Source organism: Macrobrachium rosenbergii, chromosome 59, assembly GCF_040412425.1.
Source record: "Macrobrachium rosenbergii isolate ZJJX-2024 chromosome 59, ASM4041242v1, whole genome shotgun sequence".
Classification (NCBI taxonomy): Eukaryota; Metazoa; Arthropoda; class Malacostraca; order Decapoda; family Palaemonidae; genus Macrobrachium; species Macrobrachium rosenbergii.
This window is the reverse complement of record NC_089799.1, coordinates 12630875-12654710: the sequence shown is the minus strand read 5'-3', so window position 1 is coordinate 12654710 and position 23836 is coordinate 12630875. Positions and strand designations below refer to the sequence as shown.

Sequence of the window (23836 nt, the reverse complement as noted above, 5' to 3'; positions counted from 1 at the left end):
AGCGTTACTATATTTGTATAGTATGTTTTGAGAGAGAGAGAGAGAGAGAGAGAGAGAGAGAGAGAGAGAGAGAGAGAGAGAGAGAGAGAGAGAGAGAGAGAGAGAGAGAGAGAGAGAGTTGCTGTTGTGTAAGCTCTAGGCCTACATGTAGAGCTACTCATTTCATTATTACTTTAGAGATTGAGCAATACTATATTTGTACAGTATGTTTTAGCAATGGAGAGAGAGAGAGAGAGAGAGAGAGAGAGAGAGAGAGAGAGAGAGAGAGAGAGAGAGAGAGAGAGAGAGAGAGAGAGAGAGACTAGAGACTATGGCAACGTTACGAAACATCCAGTTACTTGTGTTTTCCCGCCGAAGTTAACGCGGTACTCCGCACATCATAGAGAACGCTCTTGTGGATTTAAATAGATTGGGTCAACCTGTCCTAGCTGTCACATTTACTGCCATTAATTCCAGCTGACCTTCAACACTGTGAAATACAAATATGAATCTGTAAAAATTAAAGAAATTATCCTTACCTCGTATGATGATGCAATAATAAGCCTGTTCATAACGGAAAACCAGTAAATATTGCCGTTCTGATAAAAACAGTACTACACCGAGATATCCATACACTATCTTTTAGATCTCAGAACGAAGTCATCTGAGAAATTCTGATTACTTCGGACATGCATGGTGTTTTAGTATCTGAACGTTTTGTTTTAGATTTTAACATATATGATATAATTTTGCATTTTATTTTCATATTCTAGAGTAAATTTACTGAGATTACGTGTTTTCTGTAAGAAAAAAATTAAAATTCGATGAACGAAATCTAATGAAAAATGTATCCTCACTTTTCTTGCCGAGTGTACCATATTTTCTTGCTGTTATTAATCACAGAAAACATTTAATCGCTCCCCTTCAATACAGAAAACATCTCCAAAACAACGCGCTTCCTAGAGAAACCAGCCATCAAAACAAAGAACTTGATTTGACTGCCAATGTCCTTAACTGAAGTAATAACAATTTGGCACCAAATGGATATTACACTGGACAATGACACCGCGCATTGCAGCCTGATTATAATTACCTTCCAGTCAATTATAAAAAAATATATCCTCTAACGTCACTGCAGTGGGTGAACCTGGCAAGACTAATATTAGCCAACTCCCGCGACAGCTACAGAAGAAGATCTATCAGTGAATTCTTTCTGGCCGACCGAAGGCGGTTCAAGATTCACACAGGAAGGGCCATATTATACACTTCACCTCAGTGTGTCAGCGCCGTTCGTGAGGACGGGTCGTGCACGCTGCCTGCTCTCGGAACCAGTGACACGTGTGGAAATTACTCGTATTTTTTTGTTTCAGGATCGTCGTACCTAGTTTGCTTCTGTGGCCCTCACCGGCTGTTTGCATAATAGCAAAACAAGGCAAGGAGTTTCTGTGATTTTTGCTTTATTTGTGAGTTGTTCTGTCGTTTAGAGAAGTTGTTTCATTTCGTTACAAAGCGAGTTTGTTATATTTTTCCTAAATACTAGAAAGATGTGTGCAAGGCAAAGATAAGGTAAGAATTTTAAGAAAACTAATCAGCAGTAATCCATTCCTTCAAACTATGAAATATACCAGCTCATAACAAAATACGAATATAAAAAAAGGAAGTCATGACGATGAAAAAAAAATATACCATGCCAATGACTTTTGACATTCAAAGAATAAACACATTTTTGCCCTTGCTCGGAATACTTTTAGTCCTCAGTCATAAACATTAACGACGAAAAATTAAAATTTGCAATTTAAGTAATTCGATTCAGTAGACTCATAATTTAGCTACACATGACAGTCCATGTATCCAGAAATATCATTAATAATTTGTACGTCTCTTAAAACTGAATGGTAGGATTTGTTCAGAGAGAGAGAGAGAGAGAGAGAGAGAGAGAGAGAGAGAGAGAGAGAGAGAGAGAGAGAGAGAGAGAGAGAGAGAGTCTCGGAAAGGATAGCATGAAATATCATTAGTATTTGTACTTCTGTTAAAACTGAATGGTAGGGTTTGTTCAGACAGAAAGAGAGAGAGTAAAACAGTCTCCGACAGGTTAGCATGAAATATCATTAGTAATTTGTACTTCTGTTAAAACTGAATGGTAGGCTTGTTCAGAGAGAGAGAGAGAGAGAGAGAGAGAGAGAGAGAGAGAGAGAGAGAGAGAGAGAGAGAGTAAAACAGTCTCAGAAGGGATAGCATGATATTTAACATAACTTTATCTTATAATAACGATGCAATGAAAGTAAAAGTTTACCGTCACGGAAGCTTCGCGTGATGCTACTTTTCATGTTACTTAGGACAAAAAAAAGTAACTTTACGCCGAGACAGTCCTCACCGGCCAATACTAAGCATAGGAAGTATGTAAATGCTCACATATGAGCATGCAAATACTTTTTATAAACTATGTTATCGGTGTATCTGTGCTCTGTAACAAGCCTCGATATAAAGTAGCCAGGAACACGTCCAATCTTCTCTAAAATTATGAGATGACCCATGGTCCTCGGCGTCTCTCAGTTTATTCCTATCAGTTATTTTTTTTCTCTCTGTAAGGTTTTCTCCGTTTCATATACATCACGTACATTTTTATATAATTTACAATTAAACTTACTGTTATTTATTTTTCCATTGCTTTTTCTTTTCTGCGGCTTTCCTTCCATCTGTTGCTAACGACGACAGGATTTTTCTTTTACAAATTTAAAAAAGACTACTAAATCTATTCAACATAGGGTAACTTCTACAGTTATCTAATGACTTTTACCAGAAGGATCTTATAGTGAGGAATATGCTGTTTTTAAATTTTAAAAGACTAGTAAAACTATCCAACTTCATGAGACCTCAAACATTTTTTTTAAAATGAGTATTATTTCAAGGATCTTATATTGAGGGATATGCTGTTTTTAAATTTTAAAAGACTAGTAAAACTATCCAACTTTATGATACCTGAAACTTTTTTTTTAAATGAGCATTATTTCAAGGATCTTATAGTGGGGGATGTGCTGTTTTTACATTTTAAAAGGACTAGTAAAACTATCCAAATTTATGATATGCTGTCTTTAAATTTTAAAAGACTAGTAAATCTATCCAACTTTGTGATACCTCAAACATTTTTTTAATAAGCATTGCTACAAGGATCTTATAGTGAGTGATATGCTGTCTTTAAATTTTAAAAGACTAGGTAAATCTATTCAACTTTATGATACGTCAGACTTTTTTTTAAATGAGTATTGCTGCAAGGATCTTATAGTGATGGATTTGCTGTCTTTAAATTTAAAGAGACTAGTAAATCTATTGAACTTTATGATACGTCATATTTTTTAAAAATGAGTATTGGTGCAAGGGTCTTATATTGAGGGATAAGCTGTCTTTAAATTTTAAAAGACTAGTAAATCTATTCAACTATATGAAACGTCAGATTTTTTTAAATGAGTAGTGGTACAAGGGTCTTATAGTGAGGGATATATTGTCTTTAAATTTTAAAAGACTAGTAAATCTATTCAACTTTATGATACATCAGACTTTTTTTTTTAAATGAGTATTGTTTCAAGGATTTTATAGTGAGGGATATGCTGTCTTTAAATTTTAAAAGAGTAGTAAATCTATTCAACTTTATGATACGTAAGACAGCTTTCTTTTTTTTTAAATAAATATTGCTACAAGGGTCTTATAGTGATGGATATGCTGCCTTTGAATTTAAAAGGACTAGTAAATCTATTCAACTTTATGATATGTCAGACAGCTTTTTTTTTTTTTTAAATGAGTATTGCTAAAGGATCTTATAGTGAGGGATATGCTGTCTGTAAATTTAGAGAGACTAGTAAATCTATTCAACTTTTGATACGCCAGACAGTTTTTTTTTAATGAGTATTGCTACAAGATTCTTATACTAAGGATATACTGGCTTTACAACAACACAGGCAGTTGTAATCCTTCGAGAAGGTTCCTGTACCACGTAGGCTTCGATGACCATTGATGCTGTGATGCCAGTTGAATAAAATACCTGTGCCCTGTCACTGTGATGATCCGATGTCTTTCCCCCTTATTCCATAACGGCGTCACCCTTTTTCTTCCATTTACTTTTTTTATCGTTTTCATCTTCCCTCGACCATACTTTCTATTTATTATTATTATTATTATTATTCAGAAGATAAACTATATTCATACGGAACAAGCCTACAGGGACTACTGACTGGAAATTCAAGCCTCCAAAGAATATGGTGTTCATTTGAAAGGAGTTACAGAAGACAGTAGGAAATACAGAAAGAAGAGATCAGTTATTAGAAAAAAATATAAATGAATAAATTAATAGATAAACAGATAAAATTATACATAACTTATCAAAATACAAGGTGAATTGTTTCATGCCTTCATATTCCAAACCATTCCTTGTCTTTCATGACCTAAAAATCTTTAATGTTTATTTCGTATACTGTTTGGCACAGCTCACGCGATTATATGCCTTCTTTTTTTTTATTATTTACGTTGTTTACTCTTCCTGACTCCTCGTATTTACTTAAAACCACTAAGCGCCGAGTGCATGTTTGTTTATCCTTCCTTCGTCGACAGAAGTGTCTCGTATTTTAAACAATATTAATATATATATATATATATATATATATATATATATATATATATATATATATATATATATATATATATATATAAATATGATATTGTATACTTAAATTATTTGCCGAAGTGCTTATTCTGAAATGGGAATCTAAGTAAAAAGAAACTTATCGTAAAATTTTGATACACAAATATTCAACAAGTACCAGTCTGATTTTCTTTTTCTCTAAATGACAAAATCAATAATTTCATTTGATCATTATTATTATTATTATTATTATTTATTATTATTATTATTATTATTATTATTATTATTATTTTAGTAGATGAAACCTATTCACATGGAACGAGCACACCAAAGGGGCCATTAACTTGAAATTCAAGCTTCTGAAGAATGTTGGTTTCAGCCTCCCACCGCAGACCCCACACTGCAGCCGTAACCGATCATGATACAAAAGCCAGTGATTTTTCATCGCCCTGGGGGAGACGCGAACCCGTGACATCTGAGTGACATGCCACGACATTAACCGTTATACCAGCGGACCAGCTAATATCGCATCGTGAAAACAATAAAAATGATTGTTCTGCTAGAGTAAAAATAAAAAAAATATTAATATGGAAAAAGGAATTGAGAAGCTGAGTTTTATGCGTCATAGCTTTCAGACCAGCAGGCAGCCGTTCCATTAAAATCACAAAGAAACACATAGAAAATTTATGCACATTTAACTTAAAGATTAAGCAGAGTGCATACTTACACCAAGATGCAGTTTTCTATTTGCTTAGCTTTCCTTTCGATTCACGGTGAACTATAAGTCAGTGCATAATATGTAAAAAAATGAGTTACCTGCTGAGATATGGACTGACCCTTTGTTGATGACAGATCTTACAAAAAAATCTTAATAGACAAATTTTTAACTGATTTTTGCAAAACTCTTTGAAATGTGCAAAATGATAAAATATATATAAGAAAGTCTTACCTCGTGTGTAAGTGTGTGTGCGTGTCACGTCTTGCTAACTTGATTATCGTGCCCTTTTCACTATAAATTAACTTATAAACGTTCTGGGATATAGAACTTTTTACTATTCTCAGGGGAGGGCGTTGTTGGGGTTCCTATTTGTGTGTATGTGTGTATATATAAAACATTTGTGTGTATATATATATATATATATATATATATATATATATATATATATATATATATATATATATATATATATATATATATTATATATATATATATATATATATATATATATATTATATGTTATATATATATATATATATATATATATATATATATATATATATATATATATATATATATATATATATATTATATTATTAGAGAGAGAGAGAGAGAGAGAGAGAGAGAGAGAGAGAGAGAGAGAGAGAGAGAGAGAGAGAGAGAGAGATTATAGGAATGCGAAAGTGTCCCTAAAGGCAAATCTTAATCTTCACCGTTCGATTCGTTGACCATGTTCTCCCACAAGTCTTACATAATAAATAAAATAAACAAACAAACAAATAAAGATCTGTTTAACAGGAAACAGCCCAAACAAATAAATGAAATGAAAAAACCTAAACACCTTATAGGTAGCTGCACCGCACTGCGTCAACAAAGCGTAGAGACATAAGGTAACGAAGGCTTTTCCTTTTAATGAACACTGTAATGTTGCAGTTATCACTCTCATTGCCTTTTCAATTGTGAGTATTTTGTTATTTTGAAGTAACGTACATCGTTACATGAAACCCACTGCATACGCAGACATCTTATGAGTTAATAAGGATGTATTCATGAAGTCTTATATCACAAAAAGATTTGGCTTAGATATGTGTCAAGTAGGTCTTCTCTACAATCGAAAATACTGTCATTTATAAAAACTATGCTTAAGATGTGAATAAATGAAACTGGAGACTTGGCGTTTAAGGTGGCAGTAGTGAATGTGTGCTTTCTGACTCTGTCTGTCTGTCTCTTTCTCGGTACACGCGCTTAATAAACGTCTAAAAACACGAATGCATAAAACTGTCATGCAACTTAATCGCCATTCGACTTTAAATATCAAATTATTGAAAACGAGAGAGAGAGAGAGAGCTCAGCATCTAGGCGCTGATAAAGCAGATGTTCTGATGAAACACGAATGAAGCTAAAAAAATAGGGTCCCGATGAAAGCTCTCTACAAACGTCTGCCCTGTGACAGTTTCCTTATTAGATCATCCTGATTTTCCTCTGCTCCTTCTCTATTCAATTGTTCTTAATAATGCTCTACTCCTATCATGCCTTCCTTTATCAGTCCAACCCGCTGTCTGGACAGGGTAATATAATGGTCAATGGTTTCTACTCCAGTCACTTCTCTGGTCTGAATATTCTAATTCCTTTCCCTGCTTGTCTCACTTTCTGCTCAAATTCGTATTCTGATGATCCACCCTTGGAGACAATCGTACCTGAGTACCTCAATTTAATTTTTTTTTTTGCATAGTTTAGTTTGAGATGAATTAATCTTCATAGACTTGATCGGCTATCAGTTGCATAAAAAAAGATGTGTTAATTTCTAGATTCATAAAAACACTTGGAATACCAGATGTTTTGATGATTTTCATATTTGCATGTATACAGTATACTGTCAAGCGTACTGTGCATTAGCAGTAATATTCACAGTTTATACTTAAGAACAAAACGGTCATTTGCTCATGCATACTAACAATTACAAAAAAAAATATATATATAAGAGTGGCGACAAAGGATTGCATCGTGCAAATACCAAATAATTCCAGATAAGGAAAGAAATATACAGAACCATACAGAAACATATGGAACCTTTTAATAATACGAGTATAAGGCTTTCTAGAATATATCCTCCTTTCTTTTCCATCAGAACCTAATAACTCACTGCAGCAATATCCTTGATGTACAACAGCATTACTGTACGGAGTGTAACCAAACAAACATCGTATTGATTTCCTTCCACAAGGCCACTAACTGTCGACGGCGCAAACATGCTAATAAAAAGAAACCATGTACTGTACAGCAATAAAGAGACACGCGACATACAATCTGTACACTGAACATACCCTGGGATTGAGTTGGCGGGAACAGGGGAACGTCTGAGAGTAATAAAAGCAGACGATTACCGTTCCTTGTCCGGATTCAGTAATGTAGCTTTTAGAAGCCAACTTCCTCTGAAGGTGATTAAGCTTTGTCAGGAATAACTTGCTAGTAGTATTGCTGGTCTACAGACCTGTTTTGAAAGATATCGCATGTTTATAAATCTTCCGTTTCTTCGTGATATGTATTGTTATACTATTCCTTAAGAAATCCGGCAGTTCTGTAAAGCTTACTGTTCTTGAAAGATTTTTCTCAGTTCAAGGATACTTTAACCTCAGAAAGATGATTCGCAAAAAAGTATTTTCGCTTTGCGAAAACTTTTGTGCAATAAAAAATACTTTCATATTCTTGTTGTTATTTTACATTTTTTTCATGGTAGCTTGTATCTCGATATCGTTCAGCTTTAGGAAAAAAAAAGCGAGCATCTGTATAAAGCCCAGTTCCCATAAATGACTGGCTAGAATTTTAACGATTTTTTGAAAAAAGAAACAGGTCGGGATGAGAAGGATGAGAATAGAAACTAGTCGTGACGAGTCGGATGAGAACAAAAACGAGTCGGGACGCGAAGGATGAGAATAGGAACGAGTCGGTATAAGAAGGATGAAAATAAAAACGAGTCGGGATGAGAACAAAATCGAGTCGGGGCGAGACGGATAAGAACAGAAACGAGTCGGGAAGAGAAGGGTGAGAACAGAATCGAGTCGGGACGAGAAGGATGAGAACAGGATCGAATCGGGACGAGAATGATGAGAATAGAAAAAAGTCGATAGGAGAAGGATGAGAAGGATCAAAATAAAAACGTTAGGATGAGGATGAGAATAGAAACGAGTCTGGACGAGAAGGATGAAACCAGAAACGAGTCGTGACGAGAGGGATGAAACCAGAAACGAGTCTGACAAGATGGATGAAAACAGAAACGAGTCGTGACGAGATGGGTGAAACGGAAACGAGTCGTGACGAGAAGGATGAGAATAGAAACGAGTTGATAGGAGAAGGATGAGAACAGAAACGAATCGGGATGAGAACTATGAGAATAGTACCAAGTCGAGATGTGAAGGATGAGAATAGAAACGAGTCGGAATGAGAAGTATGAGAACAGAAACGAGTAGGAAAGAGAAGGATGAGAACAGAAACGAGTGGGGAAGAGAAGGATGAGAACAGAAACGAGTCGGGACAAGAGGGATGAGAATAGAAACGAGTCGGAATGAGAATAAAAACAAGCCGGGATGAGAAGGATGAGAATAGAAACGAGTCGGAATGAGAATTAAAACAAATCGGGACAAGAAAGAAGAGAATAAAAAAAAAAGTCCTACGGCGACAGTGAAACCGAATGAGATGGCGAAATAACAAAGACGTCCCGCAAGGACTTTCATCCTTCAGGCGTGAAGGAAATAGGACAGGGGACCAGGAATTTCCTTCGGGGAGCAGCGTAAGGACTCCCGCCATCCTTCCAGTTTTCGTTTGATTTCCATCAGCTCTTTTTCTTCCTTTTTCCTTTATATTAATGTGACGAATATATGAATATATATATATATATATATATATATATATATATATAATTATATATATAGAGATATATATATATATATATATATATATATATATATATATATATATATATATATATATATATATATATATATATATATATATATATATAATAGGACGAAGTTTGCACGACTTCACGTTTATGTTTTGACTCACATCGATAAACCTGCCCTCAAATCGAAGATCATGTCTCTATCAATTGGCCTTGATTTGAGAGACTGGGGTTCGATCCCGATGTGAGTCACATATATTTCTGTGAACGAGTGCTCATGTGTTCATTAATTCAACTTTATATATGTGTTTGCTTTCCATTCTTGAAGATACTTATTTAATTATATTTAATTATAAGTTGAAATGTTATTATTGTCCATAAGTCTGACGACATAGGTCGGAAAAAGTGGAAATCAGTCTAGCAAGTGTAAAGGGCATAAATGATTTTCCTCTTAATATTTTTAATGATTTTGGGCGCTGGATTAACTCCCTTAAGAAAACAGGTCTAGATGCTTTCCCTTCAACTTGAAGTACGTAAACAAACAAACAAATAAAAATGTACATACATCTGTTGATTCGAGGCAAAAGTAAAATGAAACACGATCGACATGTAACCTTTGGTGGCACATTTTTGGATTCTAGAGCGTGACGTGTTTGGCACAAACAACGGAAGGTCTATCAACAGTCCTTTGTTTCTCTTCCTTTGTGGTTAATATCATACATATGGCCTTTTCACGACTGATCTGATAAACGTACATGAACGTGTATAATTATATAAACCGTACGTAAAAAGGGAGAAGAAATTATTCATTATGTTTCCTTTTATATCTTTACACAACTACATTTTCATCCAAATTTAATGAAATTATTCGTAGTTAGACAAAATTAATGAACTCGTTGATATTCCATCAAGTAATCAGCAAATTATTCACTCGGCTCACGGTACGAACATCTCTAAGTGACCCTGACACATTACTTCTGCGAAATTAAAAAGTAAACTTTTAGTAGTCACGACAAAAGCTAATATTTTTTGTTTCCTCACTTTCCATCTTCAGTTAACCCAAAATTCGGCCAAGTTCGCGCATGACGTCACAGGAAGAGCGGATGGGCTATTTACCTGTCAATCAGACCATTGGTCGAGAGTTCAAGCCTTGCTCAGGCCTTGATAGATTTTCTCTGGCACAGAACCTTACTGTTTCTCCTAGCTAGGAGATGGACAGAGGCTCAAGGGGGCCGTATAGGTCTAAGTTCTACTCTTTTTCTGTTGACAACTAGATCTCTTTTAATTTTCTTACAGTATACAAGTTACTGTTAATCTCTTCTTTTGGATTTATGCTCTTCTATTTCTCTTTACCGCTTATTTTCAGTCTCCTACAGAACTGGGCTAAATAAGGGTATCCACTTATTCGTCCTGTTGGCTTTGGCATAAAAAAAAAAATGATGGTGTCTGATAAGACCCAATTACTGTACCTCAGAAACCGCTTCATAGCAGACGAAACGGTAACAGTTCCAGTTATTATTTTTTTATGCGAAAGCACACGAGACAGAAGCAATTATCCTTCTGGAGCGCATTTCTGAAGGTAAAATAATGATAACGAAAAAGGGTGTTTGATCACGAAGGAGAAATTCACGGAAAAGAATGTTCCTAGGTTTCGAATTTTTGCTGACTCATTGTGCGACACATTGGCTTAGCTGGAATGACAATAATCATTCAGGTAATCACAATACGCATTTCTTTATAAGTCTTAAAAGGACAAACAGTATCGTTAACAGTTAATTTATAATCTGTCTCCACTTAGAAGAAAATTTATAAAACTCATAAAATCTAACTATTAATTTATTTTTTTTCGTTTTTAATAAGTGAAATCTCTTCTTTCTGTACTTCCCTTTACCTTCTTTTGCTTCCTGATGAGCATCATATTCTTTGGAAGCTTGAATTTCAAGTCAGTGGTTCCACATGAATAAGGTTCATCTTCTGTAATAATAAATAATATTAGTAATAATAATATATAATAATAATCTCAGTTCTCAATAACTGAAGCACTAATTTAAAAGACAGCGTCGTAATAATTTTCTGTTAAATAAACTCATACTGAATACGAGAGCCAATTAGTGTGAGGCAGCATCATACTCTTTTACCTTCCATTCAACTCCACATCTTATAAAAATAAAAAAAATAAAATTCTACGCCATCCACCGTCACTCATACTAAAATTGTCTTTACTCGCTTCATCTACCGCTTCAGAATACGAAAAATTTCTATTTTATTATTCTGAGGAAGGTCTACAAATCTAGCTAACCTTGCTATTTTTACGATGATTTTTCTAGAGCCCCTCAGATTCTGGGTCGTGGCATTTTTGTCATCCATTTTATTCACTTTGGTACATGTAGGGATTTTCATATATATATATATATATATATATATATATATATATATATATATATATATATATAAAAATATAATGGAGCTCATAGAATGCTAAAATGTGAAATAAAGGTTATATTTCAGAGATCAAACTGTCTCTCTCTCAGGCAAAATTCACTATTTGCCTGAGGGAGATTCATTTGGTCTCAGAAATATAAGCCTTTTTATTTGCCACAAATTCTTTATCTCTATGGCTCCTTTATATTTGATGGAATTTTGTTTTAACAGAAAATATTTCTCATCATATATATATATATATATATATATATATATATATATATATATATATATATACATATATACATAATATATATATAACTGTTACATATATATATATATATATATATATATATATATATATATATATATATATATATATATATATATATATATATATATATATAGTATATTAAAAAGTTTCTGAAACAGTAGTTGTTAGGTATTGTATCCATGAATATGTAATAATGAATATAAAGTGATACTTTCCATTTTAATACATATTTCCATGCTTCCTTGCAAAAACAAATAGAACTGCTAACCATTACTTCTATCATTAATGCAAATATGTCATTGCAACTTAAAGGCGCTGACGATGATTTTGAAATGAACCTGATCGTAGCTGAGTATTATTGAATGTTTAGCGGAGTAGTCTAGGAAAGAGAGAGTGACTGAGCAGAGAGAGAGAGAGAGAGAGAGAGAGAGAGAGAGAGAGAGGCAAGCAAGCCCAACTCAGTACCGGTCCCAAGCCTGGGTAAACTGGGTAGGCTGAAGTCTGGAAGGGCATCCGTCCCTAAAACCACCCACCAAAACCAATCATGGAATTAGCCACTCAAAATAGAAACAGCTGGAGGAAATAATTAAAAACAACGATCCCTACTAGGGACTAGGGTGACAAGCAGAAGCCTCGATAAAAAAAAAAAAAAAATTCAATATGACTGCCGGAAGACAAAAGTGGTTTAGAACTGAATATTTTCATTCCCAAAAATGTGACTTAGTTCTGGGCAAAATACATGCAAGGGCAATAATTAAGCATTGTAGCTGGCAATTACTACCGCAGTTTAATATCATGAGTCAAAATTTATGTGAGAGGTGGATATAGTGAATGTAAATATTATGAAAGCCTTATAAAGTATATATGTAACTCAACTGGTGGGAAGGAAAGTGTAAATATACTCGGCTAAATAATGAGAGATTTCTGGTGATTATTTTTGTGATAATTCAAGGTCTGTGCTTGCCAAGTTCGCTCTGCAATTACTTACATTGTTACATCTTACTGATAAAGCTTCAGTTAACCGCATTTTGCATCACATTGGAAGACCGCATAACTATATGGGATGTGCATATGAATTCTTCATATGCACATCCAGCCAAAGGCCAAACACTGGGACCTATGAGGTCATTCAGCGCTGAAACGGAAATTGACAGTAAAAGGTTTAAAGGTGTAACAGGAGGAAAACCTCAAAGCAGTTGCACTATGAATCAATTGTTAGGAGAGGGTGGAAAGTAAGATAGAAGAGAGAGAATATGAAAGGAGATAAAGTAAAAGGAGCGAAAGGGCTGCAGTTAGGGGGCGAGGGCACGCTGACAAGAACCTAAAGTAATGCCTACTGCACCGCATGAGGTGCACTGACAGCTCTACCCCACCAGTACGCGCGTGTGTGCGCACGTTTGAGTGTGTGCGTGGGAAAGACAGAAATTCAAAAACATTTTAGAAGATACGATGACCCTAATTCACTGCTACTAATCCTCTAACTTAAACTTTTTAGTATTTTGAGGACAGTAAGGCCAACGTGGACCAGATAAGCCCGTAGATTTCATTACCATTTCGCAAAGTCAACTATATCGTGGAAAGCAATCGACAAATTATTCACATCATCTTTAAATGGGTTCTTTACTCCACAACAGATGATCCACAGAACATCAGTGATACCATTAAATTAAACCGTTTTCATATCACATAACATTGCTATTGCTATCTCGAGAAAGGCAAGGAAATAAAGTCAGCTGGGTTTCAGCACTCAAAGAGAGAGAGAGAGAGAGAGAGAGAGAGAGAGAGAGAGAGAGAGAGAGACCATAAACTATACCGTTCTTATGCCATATAACATTCCCTCTGATACCTCGAGAAAAGCAAGGGAATAAATTTAGCTGGGTTTCAGCACACGGAGAGAGAGAGAGAGAGAGAGAGAGAGAGAGAGAGAGAGAGAGAGAGATCTTAATACCATAAACTATACCGTTCTCATACCACGGAACATCCGTTCTGCTATCTCGAGAAAAGCAAGGGAATAAAGTTAGCTGGGTTTCAGCACACGAAGGAGAGAGAGAGAGAGAGAGAGAGAGAGAGAGAGAGAGAGAGAGAGAGATCGTAATACCATAAACTATACAGTTCTCATACCACATAACAATCCTTCTGCTATCTCGAGGAAAGTAAGGGAATAAAGTTGGCTGGGTTTCAGCACGCTGGGAGACAGAGACAGAGATATCGTCTTGCAATAAAAGCGGTCGCATACCTTATAGGCGATGCAGCATCAAATTCCATTCGTGTGCAAAGTTTCCTTCCGTTGCAATGGCTTCCGCGGGCTTTGGGAGAAAAGGAGAAGCACTGGCAGATACAGAGAGATAAGGAAGCGAGGAAAACAGATTGAAGGAAATCTCGGAAACAAATCCTTCATCAAATGAAGGAGGGAAAAGGACAATAGATCTCTTTCTTCTTTTAGTTTTAGTTTTCTGTCAAAGATAACTATTGTGCCGGCTGTCTGTCCGTCCGCACTTTATGCTGTCCGCACTTTTTCTGTCCGCCCTCAGATCTTAAAAACTACTGAGGCTAGACGGCTGCAAATTGGTATGTTGATCGTCCATCCTCCAATCAACAAACATACCTAATTGCTGCCCTCTAGCCTCAGTAGTTTTTATTTTATTTAAGGTTAAAGTTAGCCATTACCGTGCTTCTGGCAACGAAACAGGATATGCCACCACCGGGCCGTGGTTAAAGTTTAGTTGGCCGCGGTTCATACAGCATTATACCGAGATCAACGAAAGATGGATCTATTTGCGGTGGCCTTGATTATATACTGTAGCGGCTGTACAGAAAACTGGATTGCGCCGAAGTTTCTTCGGCGCATTAATTACTTGTTTCTTGATGAAACTCGTCTTTCCCTCTGCTTCCCTTTGCTGATTTGGATATTTTTCTCATAGCAAAATAAATTAAAAATATGTAGTATTATAAAGATTTTCTATAAGAAAATTATCAAAAGAAAAGAAAAGATTTTCTTCAAGAAGAAAATTATCAAAAGAAAAGCGAAGAAAAGATTTTCTTCACGAGGAAAATTATCAAAAGAAAAGAGAAGAAAAGAAGATTGTCATTATGTCGTTTTATCATTTTACTTTTATTTTTATTTAGTTATTTATCAGTTTATTAATTTAGTTTTTCTTTCCCAATACCCGATCTTTTTTTTCTGTATCTCCTATTGCATTCTGTTACGTCTTTCAGATGAGCATCATATTATTTGGGAGCTTGAATTTTGCGTCAATGACCCCTGTGGGCTTGTTCCATAGGGTTATCTTCTGAATAATAATAATAATAATAATAATAATAATATGTAATAATAATAATAATAATAATAATAATAATAATAATAATCAAAAGCAAAACTCACAACGACAAAGGAAATAATAAGACTGGGAAGAACATCCTTGCTAAGGATTCTTTTCCAGGCAGGAAAAAAAAGACAGTTTTATGTAAGAAGGAGTGAGGAATGTCGCTAAAGAATATTTTACAACAAAATGAGGAAAATCCGCCAGGAATGAGAGAAGCCGGTTTAATATTACACAGGGAGCTAGATCCTTAATGAGGTCTCGAGTTTCGCCCTGTCTTTGAATTTCTGTAACTTAAATATTCAGCTACAAGGCTAAGACTTACATGGACCCAATTAAAATGAAATGATCTCTCTTCCGAGATATTTTTTTAATATTAGTATTTAGGTAATTATTTATTTTTCTCTTATTGCCCCCAAAAAAAAAATATATATATTTGACAAAACCAGAGGGACATTCAAAAATCTTAATTTATACTGAACTCTAATGAAATATACATAACTGTTACGCATTAGTAAATGCGTACTCATACACAAACACACACCTATCTATCCATCTATCTATCTATCTATCTATCTATCTATCATATATATATATATATATATATATATATATATATATATATATATATATATATATATATATATATATATTAATGCGTAGCAGTTATGTATATATATATACACACAAACAAACATATATTACATATATAAATACAAACGGATGTATGTATTCAATAATAAGTCCAATGATATCTATGAGTTCAACCAAGCATTGTAACAGCGAACGCAACGAACTGAAGCTTCGCGCTCGCACTTATTCATACTTTTCGAACATTTCTCTACCAAGAATATAAAAGGAAAAAATATCCATTTAACTGTTTAACGAGAATTCTGCACGCGCTAATTAGAGGTTTAAAAAAATCATCACAACAATGGCAGCTTATTCCTGTTTCCATGACAACCTCACGATGTTGATGCAGACTTGTTGTTCGCGAAATCCTTTATCAAAAAAAAAAAAGATATAGTAACAACACTCCTTAGTATTTGCAGCATTAAACTTTATAATAAAACTTTATAATAAAAATGTGACACTCGCAGGGCGAGTTGTTTACCATTTTCAAAAGCATTTCTTTGCTGTCCGTTAATTAGTCTGTTGCTTGCGCAAAATTGACGTAGTCACCGTTTTCTATGCGGCTTTCAAGTTACCACCGTTTTCTATATGACTTTTTATTTAACTGGCAACAACTTCATTGTCTAAAACAGTGGTTCTTAACCTGGGCCGCGCCTCGCTTGGAAGGCGTCAGCAATTTACAGGGGAGGCGCAAGCCTAAGGGAAAAATTAAAAATTTTCTAATTATATTCGTTATTCTCTTAACAAGAGTGAGAAACTGATATTCAGAAGTTTACGAAAAAATGCAAAATTATCTCCTTATAACGTTAGTTTCCTATAGTTTACTACTCTAGTTAGACTCGTTGGGCGTACAATGTTTTGTAATTGCTTACCTCCCTCCCTATCCCTGAAACCCCTTCTCTTTTTCTTTTTTTTTATTTTCCTTTAAATCTGGGAGGACCAACACTTAGAGGGGGCGTGGTAATAAAAGGGTTAAGAACCACTGGTCTAAAAAATGTTTTGATGTTTCAGAATTTCTGACACCTAAAAATTTATGTTTATTCGTTAATCAATGTACCATTAGAAATATTTAATACGAGCGTTTTCATGTTTAAAGAAGATAGATAGAATGTAGATATAATAAAGAATTTAGGCCAAAGGCCAAGCGCTGGGACCTATGAAGTCATTCACCACTGAAAGGGAAATTGACAGTAAAAGTTTAAAAGGTGTAACAGGAGGAAAACCTCGCAGTTGCACTATGAATCAATTGTTAGGAGAGGGTGGAAAGTAAGATGGAAGAAAGAGAATATGAACGGAGCTACAGGAAAAGGAAAGGCAGGGGTTGCAGCTAGGGGTCGAAGGGACGCTGCAAAGAACCCTAAGTAATGCCTACAGTGCACCGCGTGAGGTGCGCTGACGGCACTACCCCCTGCGGGAATGTTTAACTAAGAGGATCTTGCATTTGCAGTTTTTCTTTTATATTTCATTCTATTCCTCGCTTCCATTTTTACTGTGTTTAGCCCCTTTCACTGAATGAATTCTTTAACAGCCTTTCACCTATACTGGTGTTCTCTGTAAATATACGACGTTCAGTAACTGACTTGACAGCTTTTCTTTTTTAAATGGTTAATAAAATCCAAGCGTATAACAGCGCATCAGAGCCCATATTGATAATAATTTCAGATAAGAAAGTCAAATGTCATGCAGCGTAGTAATTTTCTGATGAAAAACGTGACTCGTTGAATTGAGGTTAGATGATGCAATCAGAACAGATTCAAAAGAACCCTCTTTTACCTTCACTTTTTTTAATTCCTATAGTCTGTCTATTTCAAAGGACTGTCATCACCCAGGAAGAGTAATAGATTAGCAACTTCAAGCTTCTACTCTTGCAATGGTCGAGGTATATTTATAGGCTGCTTTCTCTGTGTCCTCTAAATTAAGAGTGAAAAATAAAAGCTCTCAGAACAGTACTCCCAAGAGATAGCGGTCTTTTCCTGGACACACACATACACACACACAAACAAACATGTAGCTTTGATAAAAGTTCTTAGGGCAACGCTGATATTCACTAATTTGAGGAAACTAATCTAGAATACAGGACAAGACTGCAAGAACAGGATTTTCCCCAAAAATAAAACAATAAGTATATGACCTAACCTCTACTTATTCAGGAATTAGTCTTACTTGTCATAATAAAGTCCGTTTCTGAAATTGTACCGTAATGGATAGAAAGCCTTAAGAAAAAGGGTATCCAGTTGCTTGGCATATTGGCAAATTCAGTTTCGACGGCTTGGAATTTTCTTTACAAAAATAAAGGACGATTTCACATTTAAGAAGAAATATTTACTATACTCAAAGCGCATATGACTGCATACTGCGTTCTTTTAACAAAAACAATACAAAGTTAATGAAATTATTGGATTCACATCTTACATTTCATCTGAGCTCAAACTGTCCATAAACTCTACAGTTACGTGAGTTTTAGCGATGGAAATGTTATTCAGATAAAACGAAATGTAATGAAAAAGTTTTCATTCATCTACAATATAGATCTCATCTTTGCGCTACTTTTTAAAGTAAATTTTTTTTCTTACTTTACAATGTAAATGTTTTTGTATAAAATGGGAATTTTTTAAAGTGAGTAGATTAACATGCTACAAGTGTAACAGAGAAGACTGAGGATATGGCGATGGTATGATAAATAACAAATAATGAGCAACTAAATGAACAATGGCCAGTTAAATCCTCCGTTTCTCGCTTCGTCATGAAAAAAAGTGATCCTGAGTTCGAGCCTGAAACGAACTCTCACGTGAAGGGAATGACTGTAGAAATAAATAAATAAAGCGAGTAAAAAATACGGCGGGGTTTCTTCGGGCCACCGAAAATAGATCTATCTCTTGCTGGTCTCGGTATAATGCTATATGAGACGCGGCACATGAAACTTTAACCCACTGCCCGGTGGTGGCCTATCCTATATCGTTACCAGAAGCACGATTATGGCTAACTTTAACCTTGAACAAAATAAAAAAATACTGAGGCTAGAGGGCTGCAATTTGGTATGTTTGATGATTGTAGAGTGGATGATCAACACACCAATTTGCAACCCTCTGACCTCAGTAGTTTTAAAGATCTGAGGGCGGACAGAAAAAGTGCGTACAGAATAAAGTGCGGACGGACAGACAAAAGTTACACATTAGTTTTCTTTTACAGAAAAACTAAAGGAAAAAAAAGTCTTCATTGGAGGGGTGGGTAGAGCTTTCATTAGCGCGCTGTTGGCCCAGCGTTCGACTCTCCTGAGCGGCCAATGAAGAATCAGGAGGAATTTATTTCTGGTGATAGAAATTCATTTCTCGTCATAATGTGGTTCAGATTCTACAATAAGCTGTAAGGTCCCGTTGCTAGGTAACCAGCTGGTTCTTAGCCACGTAAAATAAATCTAATCCTTCGAGCCAGCCCTTGGAGAGCTGTTAACCAGCTCAGTGGTCTGCTTAAACTAAGATATACTTACTTACAGAAAACTAAAAAAAGAACAAATTTGGGTTCAATTAGGACGAAGTTACGTAAAAAGTAAATTGCACTTCTACATCCACGAAATTCACGACATTCCCGCCCGGATCTGAAACCTGATCTACATCAAAATCAAGTGGTTAGATCTCTGACCCGACAAACCCCATTCAAAAAAAACCTCATGCAATGTCATTCAGGAAATATTTCTTGCGTAAATATACTACTGACGGTTTGCGTTTTCCCTTTTTCTGAAAAGTGTGTTGCAAGCGGTTCTGTGTGATTAGTACCATGACTGGTCAGCGTTTAACTAAGTAATGGTGCTTTAGGAATGGTATAAAAGGCGGCGTGATAACTTTTGCCTTAACATTTAAATTGCCAGTTGTTATGTCGTTTATTTTATCTGAAACGCACCCAGTCTCTCTCTCTCTCTCTCTCTCTCTCTCTCTCTCTCTCTCTCTCTCTCTCATTAATCTGACTCTATTAACCGTCATTATTTAAATATACATATATATATATATATATATATATATATATATATATATATATAGGGAAAGGCATATCATACAGCTTATTTTCATATGACGAATCTATCGCATTTTCAATATAAATATATATAATTTATGAACATCAATAATAAATTAATATGACAACAGCTCTTTCTGTAGTAAAGTATTTAAAAATAAAAACACATTCCAATAAGTAAAAAGGAAGAAGGAAGATATGGAAAAGCCGCTGACATCCATAATAAAGTTCTAATATATATATATACTGAGTTATATACATATGTTGAGCTTCAGCTCTGGCTTCTAATATATAATATATAGTATTATATATATATATATATATATATATATATATATATATATATATATATATATATATATATATATATATATATATATATATCAATTAGAAAGTTTCTACATACATATATATATATATATACTTATGAGAAAATATATAGTAATATATATACAATATAATCTGCATGATAATTGGGGAAAGATTTAAATTTCCAAGTCAATATAATCTGCATGATAATGGGAAAGCATCCAAGTCGAAAATATATGACACCTGAAATTACAGCAAAACGGAGATCATCAAAATATAAACTAATGGTAATAACAATAAACAGAATGTTGTTTGAAATAACATTCATTATCATTCAGTTTATTACTCTCCCTCTTTATCAAAGACAGATAACGACAACAAAGACAAAGCAACACTAATCACATACAGCAATAATAAGAAAATGCTAATTAATCTCTAATCTTCGCGTCTTTTCTCTTTCCAGGGACCTGATTAACAGAATCGAGGATGACGAGAGCGCTAATCACGTTGTGGCTGGGACTCTTACTCCTTTGTAATTATGGGTAAGTGTCTCCACAGTTTTCCTTTATTGAAATGTTTAGCAATAATTATTTAATTACGAGCTTGATGGCCGCACTACACTGTGCTGGAACCCGGCACTGCCAGTCACGTCTCCCCTACCATCCCAATCCCCTACCTACCCGCCCCCACCCAGGGCGGACAAACAGGTTTGCAGGAGGAGGGTAGATGTGTTATGTCTCCCCTACCCTCCTGATGTCCTACCTACCCCGCCCCCACCCAGGGCATACAAACAGGTTTATGGGAGGAGGGTGGATGTGTCATGCTCCCTTACCCTCCTGATCCCCTACTGGACAAACAAGAAAGATCCACTCGGATTTTATTATTATAGAAAGATAGATTTTGGTCAATCCGTATAAAATGTTATCAGGATCAGGGTTTTTTGTGCTTTATGAAGTCAGAAAAACCTGTAATTTGGAGAAGGCTCGTATCCTTCATGTATACATACAAATTTATTTATTTATTTATATGTGTGTATGTGTGAGTATGTGCGTGTATTTACGAGTCCACCTCACCCTCCAAAACAATTGCGCTTAGTGATTTGTAAATTGGTCGTCTTGAGCAACATTTCTCGAGAAATTTGGTGTTGTGCATTACAGTCTGCACGGCTGGTGCCTTCTATTTCGAACATTTTCCAGCCCCAATTTTGTCTGCGAATCTGTGAAATAACTTTGCAGGGAAACAGGCATATGTATATGATGTTTATTCAATAAAACGGGAGGATGAGAAAAAATGAACGAAAATAGAGCGAAAACGAGACCAAGAATGAGACAGTGGGGGTGGAAAGGGTGGGGAATAAAAGAGCATATGGAAGTTAGAATAGTAAAGTACGCATTGAAGAATGCAGCCACACCTAAACAAAACAAGCACAAACTAAGAAGAAACGGAACGATCAAGGGAGCCGTTTCAAAGGCAAATAACGCCTACTACTACTATACTACTACTACCTACTACTACTACTACATAAACTCGCGTCATCAAACCAGTTTAAAACGAGTTAATATCAGTAAAACGAGTTAATGGCCATCATCGGATAACGAGTCTTTGACTAAATATTGGATGATTGTACAGAACATTACTCCGGACCATCCCTCTGTCGTTGACCTGTTAATAACATGGGGTTGAGCAACCACCAAACCTGTCATCATGACTTTTCAAGCAATTTACGCGGTTCCCTTTGCTCATTGACCTAAGGAAGACTGAAACTTGTAGTACTAGACTTGCTGTTAGTGACAGAATGAGATTTGGAACCATTGTTTGAGACATGATAGCAGATTTATCTCATTGTCTTCTAAAAAGTTTCAGGAGCGCTTGCATACACACACACACACACACACACATACACATATATATATGTATATATATATATATATATATATATATATATATATATATATATATATATATATATATATATATATATATATATATATATATAACTATCACATACAATTGTTCATGCATATAGAATTACTAAAAGGGCTCATTCAAACTGGATGGTATCTAAACTTGATAATGGACTTTTGTCCAAAAGCTTGTAACTTTTGATTAAAGCTGAATGATACCATCTAATCCTACTTTAATAATGTGGACTGTTTATATCCAATATACTTGATAACTGCTTTGGAATAAAAACTATATTAGATATATATATATCCAGTGATATGACGTATAGCAATATATATATATATATATATATACAGTATTATATGTATATATACATATATACAGTATATCTATATATATATACATATATATATATATATATATATATATATATATATATATATATATATATATATGTAATGTGTGTATTATTAATGAATCTACAGGTCACTTTACCAGATACATATGTAATTGTAATAGCCACAATGCCCTCTTAATTTTCTCGAATTCTTCGTACTTTTTGGATACACTTGTCACTACTAAGTCTTAGATCCAGTACCAAAGTATGAAATTCTGATGTCGGAAAAAGCGCAGAAGAATTTAGAAAGTTAAGAGACACTGTGGCTGCTTTGTTACACTACACACACACACACACACACACACACACACACACACACATATATATATATATATATATATATATATATATATATATATATATATATATATCTTGCTCTCTTTATATATATGCTGTAATGTGAAAACAAACTTTTAGGAAGCATGCACAGGAGATATGAGTAAAACCAGAGCTAGTTGAAATTTAAATCGCCAGTTAAAAGTAATATGACAGAAAAGAAGCGTTATGAAAGCTGAACCATGGGAAAATGAAAGAATGAGAACGTTTGAGAGCAAATAATAAAGTTCGTTAAATAAAAGGGTAACTGATAAAACCGTGAGAATAAAAATGTGCACAAAGAAATAAATTTGGATAAATGCTTTCAACAGAAGAGAAAACGTGTATGTGTATGTGTGTGTGTGTGTGTGTGTGTGTGTGAGAGAGAGAGAGAGAAGATGACTATTCCCAGGGAGGAGAGAGGAAATATGACTATTCCACTGGAAGAGAGAGAGAAAAAATGAACATATTCCACTGGAGAGAGAGACCTTACCTTACCTTCAGACCTTACAGTTCGTTCAGGTTGCCCCAGGTCCTCAGTGAGGGCACCTCTGATGTCTACCAGAGAATTGCTAATGCTAAATCTTCGGTATATTTTGCATCTTCAATGTCTTCAGATGGTCTGGGATGCATCTTAGATATTTGTCGAGCTTATTCTTAAAACATCTACATTTCACTCCTGTTTCTCAGATGATCTGGTAGCGCATTGAATAGGCAGTTTGCATTATCGATGCTGGGCACGGTGGATTAATGTCCTGTGTGCTTTCCTTAGTTTTCATGGTATCGTTTTGGGCACTATTAATCTACCTCTTGTTTGCTCTTTCTGATATTTTTAGCTCCATGATGTTTTCAGTAATTCCTTCTATCTGTTTCCATGCCTGGATAATCATGCCAGCGTTCTCTTCTTCTTTCAAGACTATATAAATTTAAATTGTAGTCTTTCCCAGTAGTCAAGGTCCTTAACTTCTTCTATTCTAGCTGTAAGAGACCTTTGTACACACTCTATTTGTGCAATATCCTTTTGGT

At 34.9% G+C, this 23836-nt stretch overlaps 1 protein-coding gene and 1 long non-coding RNA gene across 5 annotated transcripts in view; one reads left to right on the top strand and one right to left on the bottom strand.

Annotated features, from left to right (window-relative positions):
* LOC136837775 (uncharacterized) overlaps positions 1-23836 on the bottom strand; it is a 117024-nt gene that overhangs the window by 6738 nt on the left and 86450 nt on the right. The window lies entirely within an intron of this gene.
* Positions 1214-23836, top strand: part of LOC136837774 (glycine receptor subunit alpha-3-like) — a 154471-nt gene continuing 131848 nt past the window's right edge. For 3 of the 4 annotated variants that reach the window (XM_067102706.1, XM_067102705.1, XM_067102704.1), the window contains exons 1-2: positions 1254-1411; positions 20657-20735. In XM_067102706.1, the coding sequence (XP_066958807.1) occupies positions 20680-20735 (56 nt within the window). In that variant the 5' untranslated portion in view covers positions 1254-1411; positions 20657-20679. Of the gene's footprint in view, positions 1412-20656; positions 20736-23836 lie in introns of all 4 variants that reach the window. The other variant, XM_067102703.1, reaches the window with a different exon arrangement.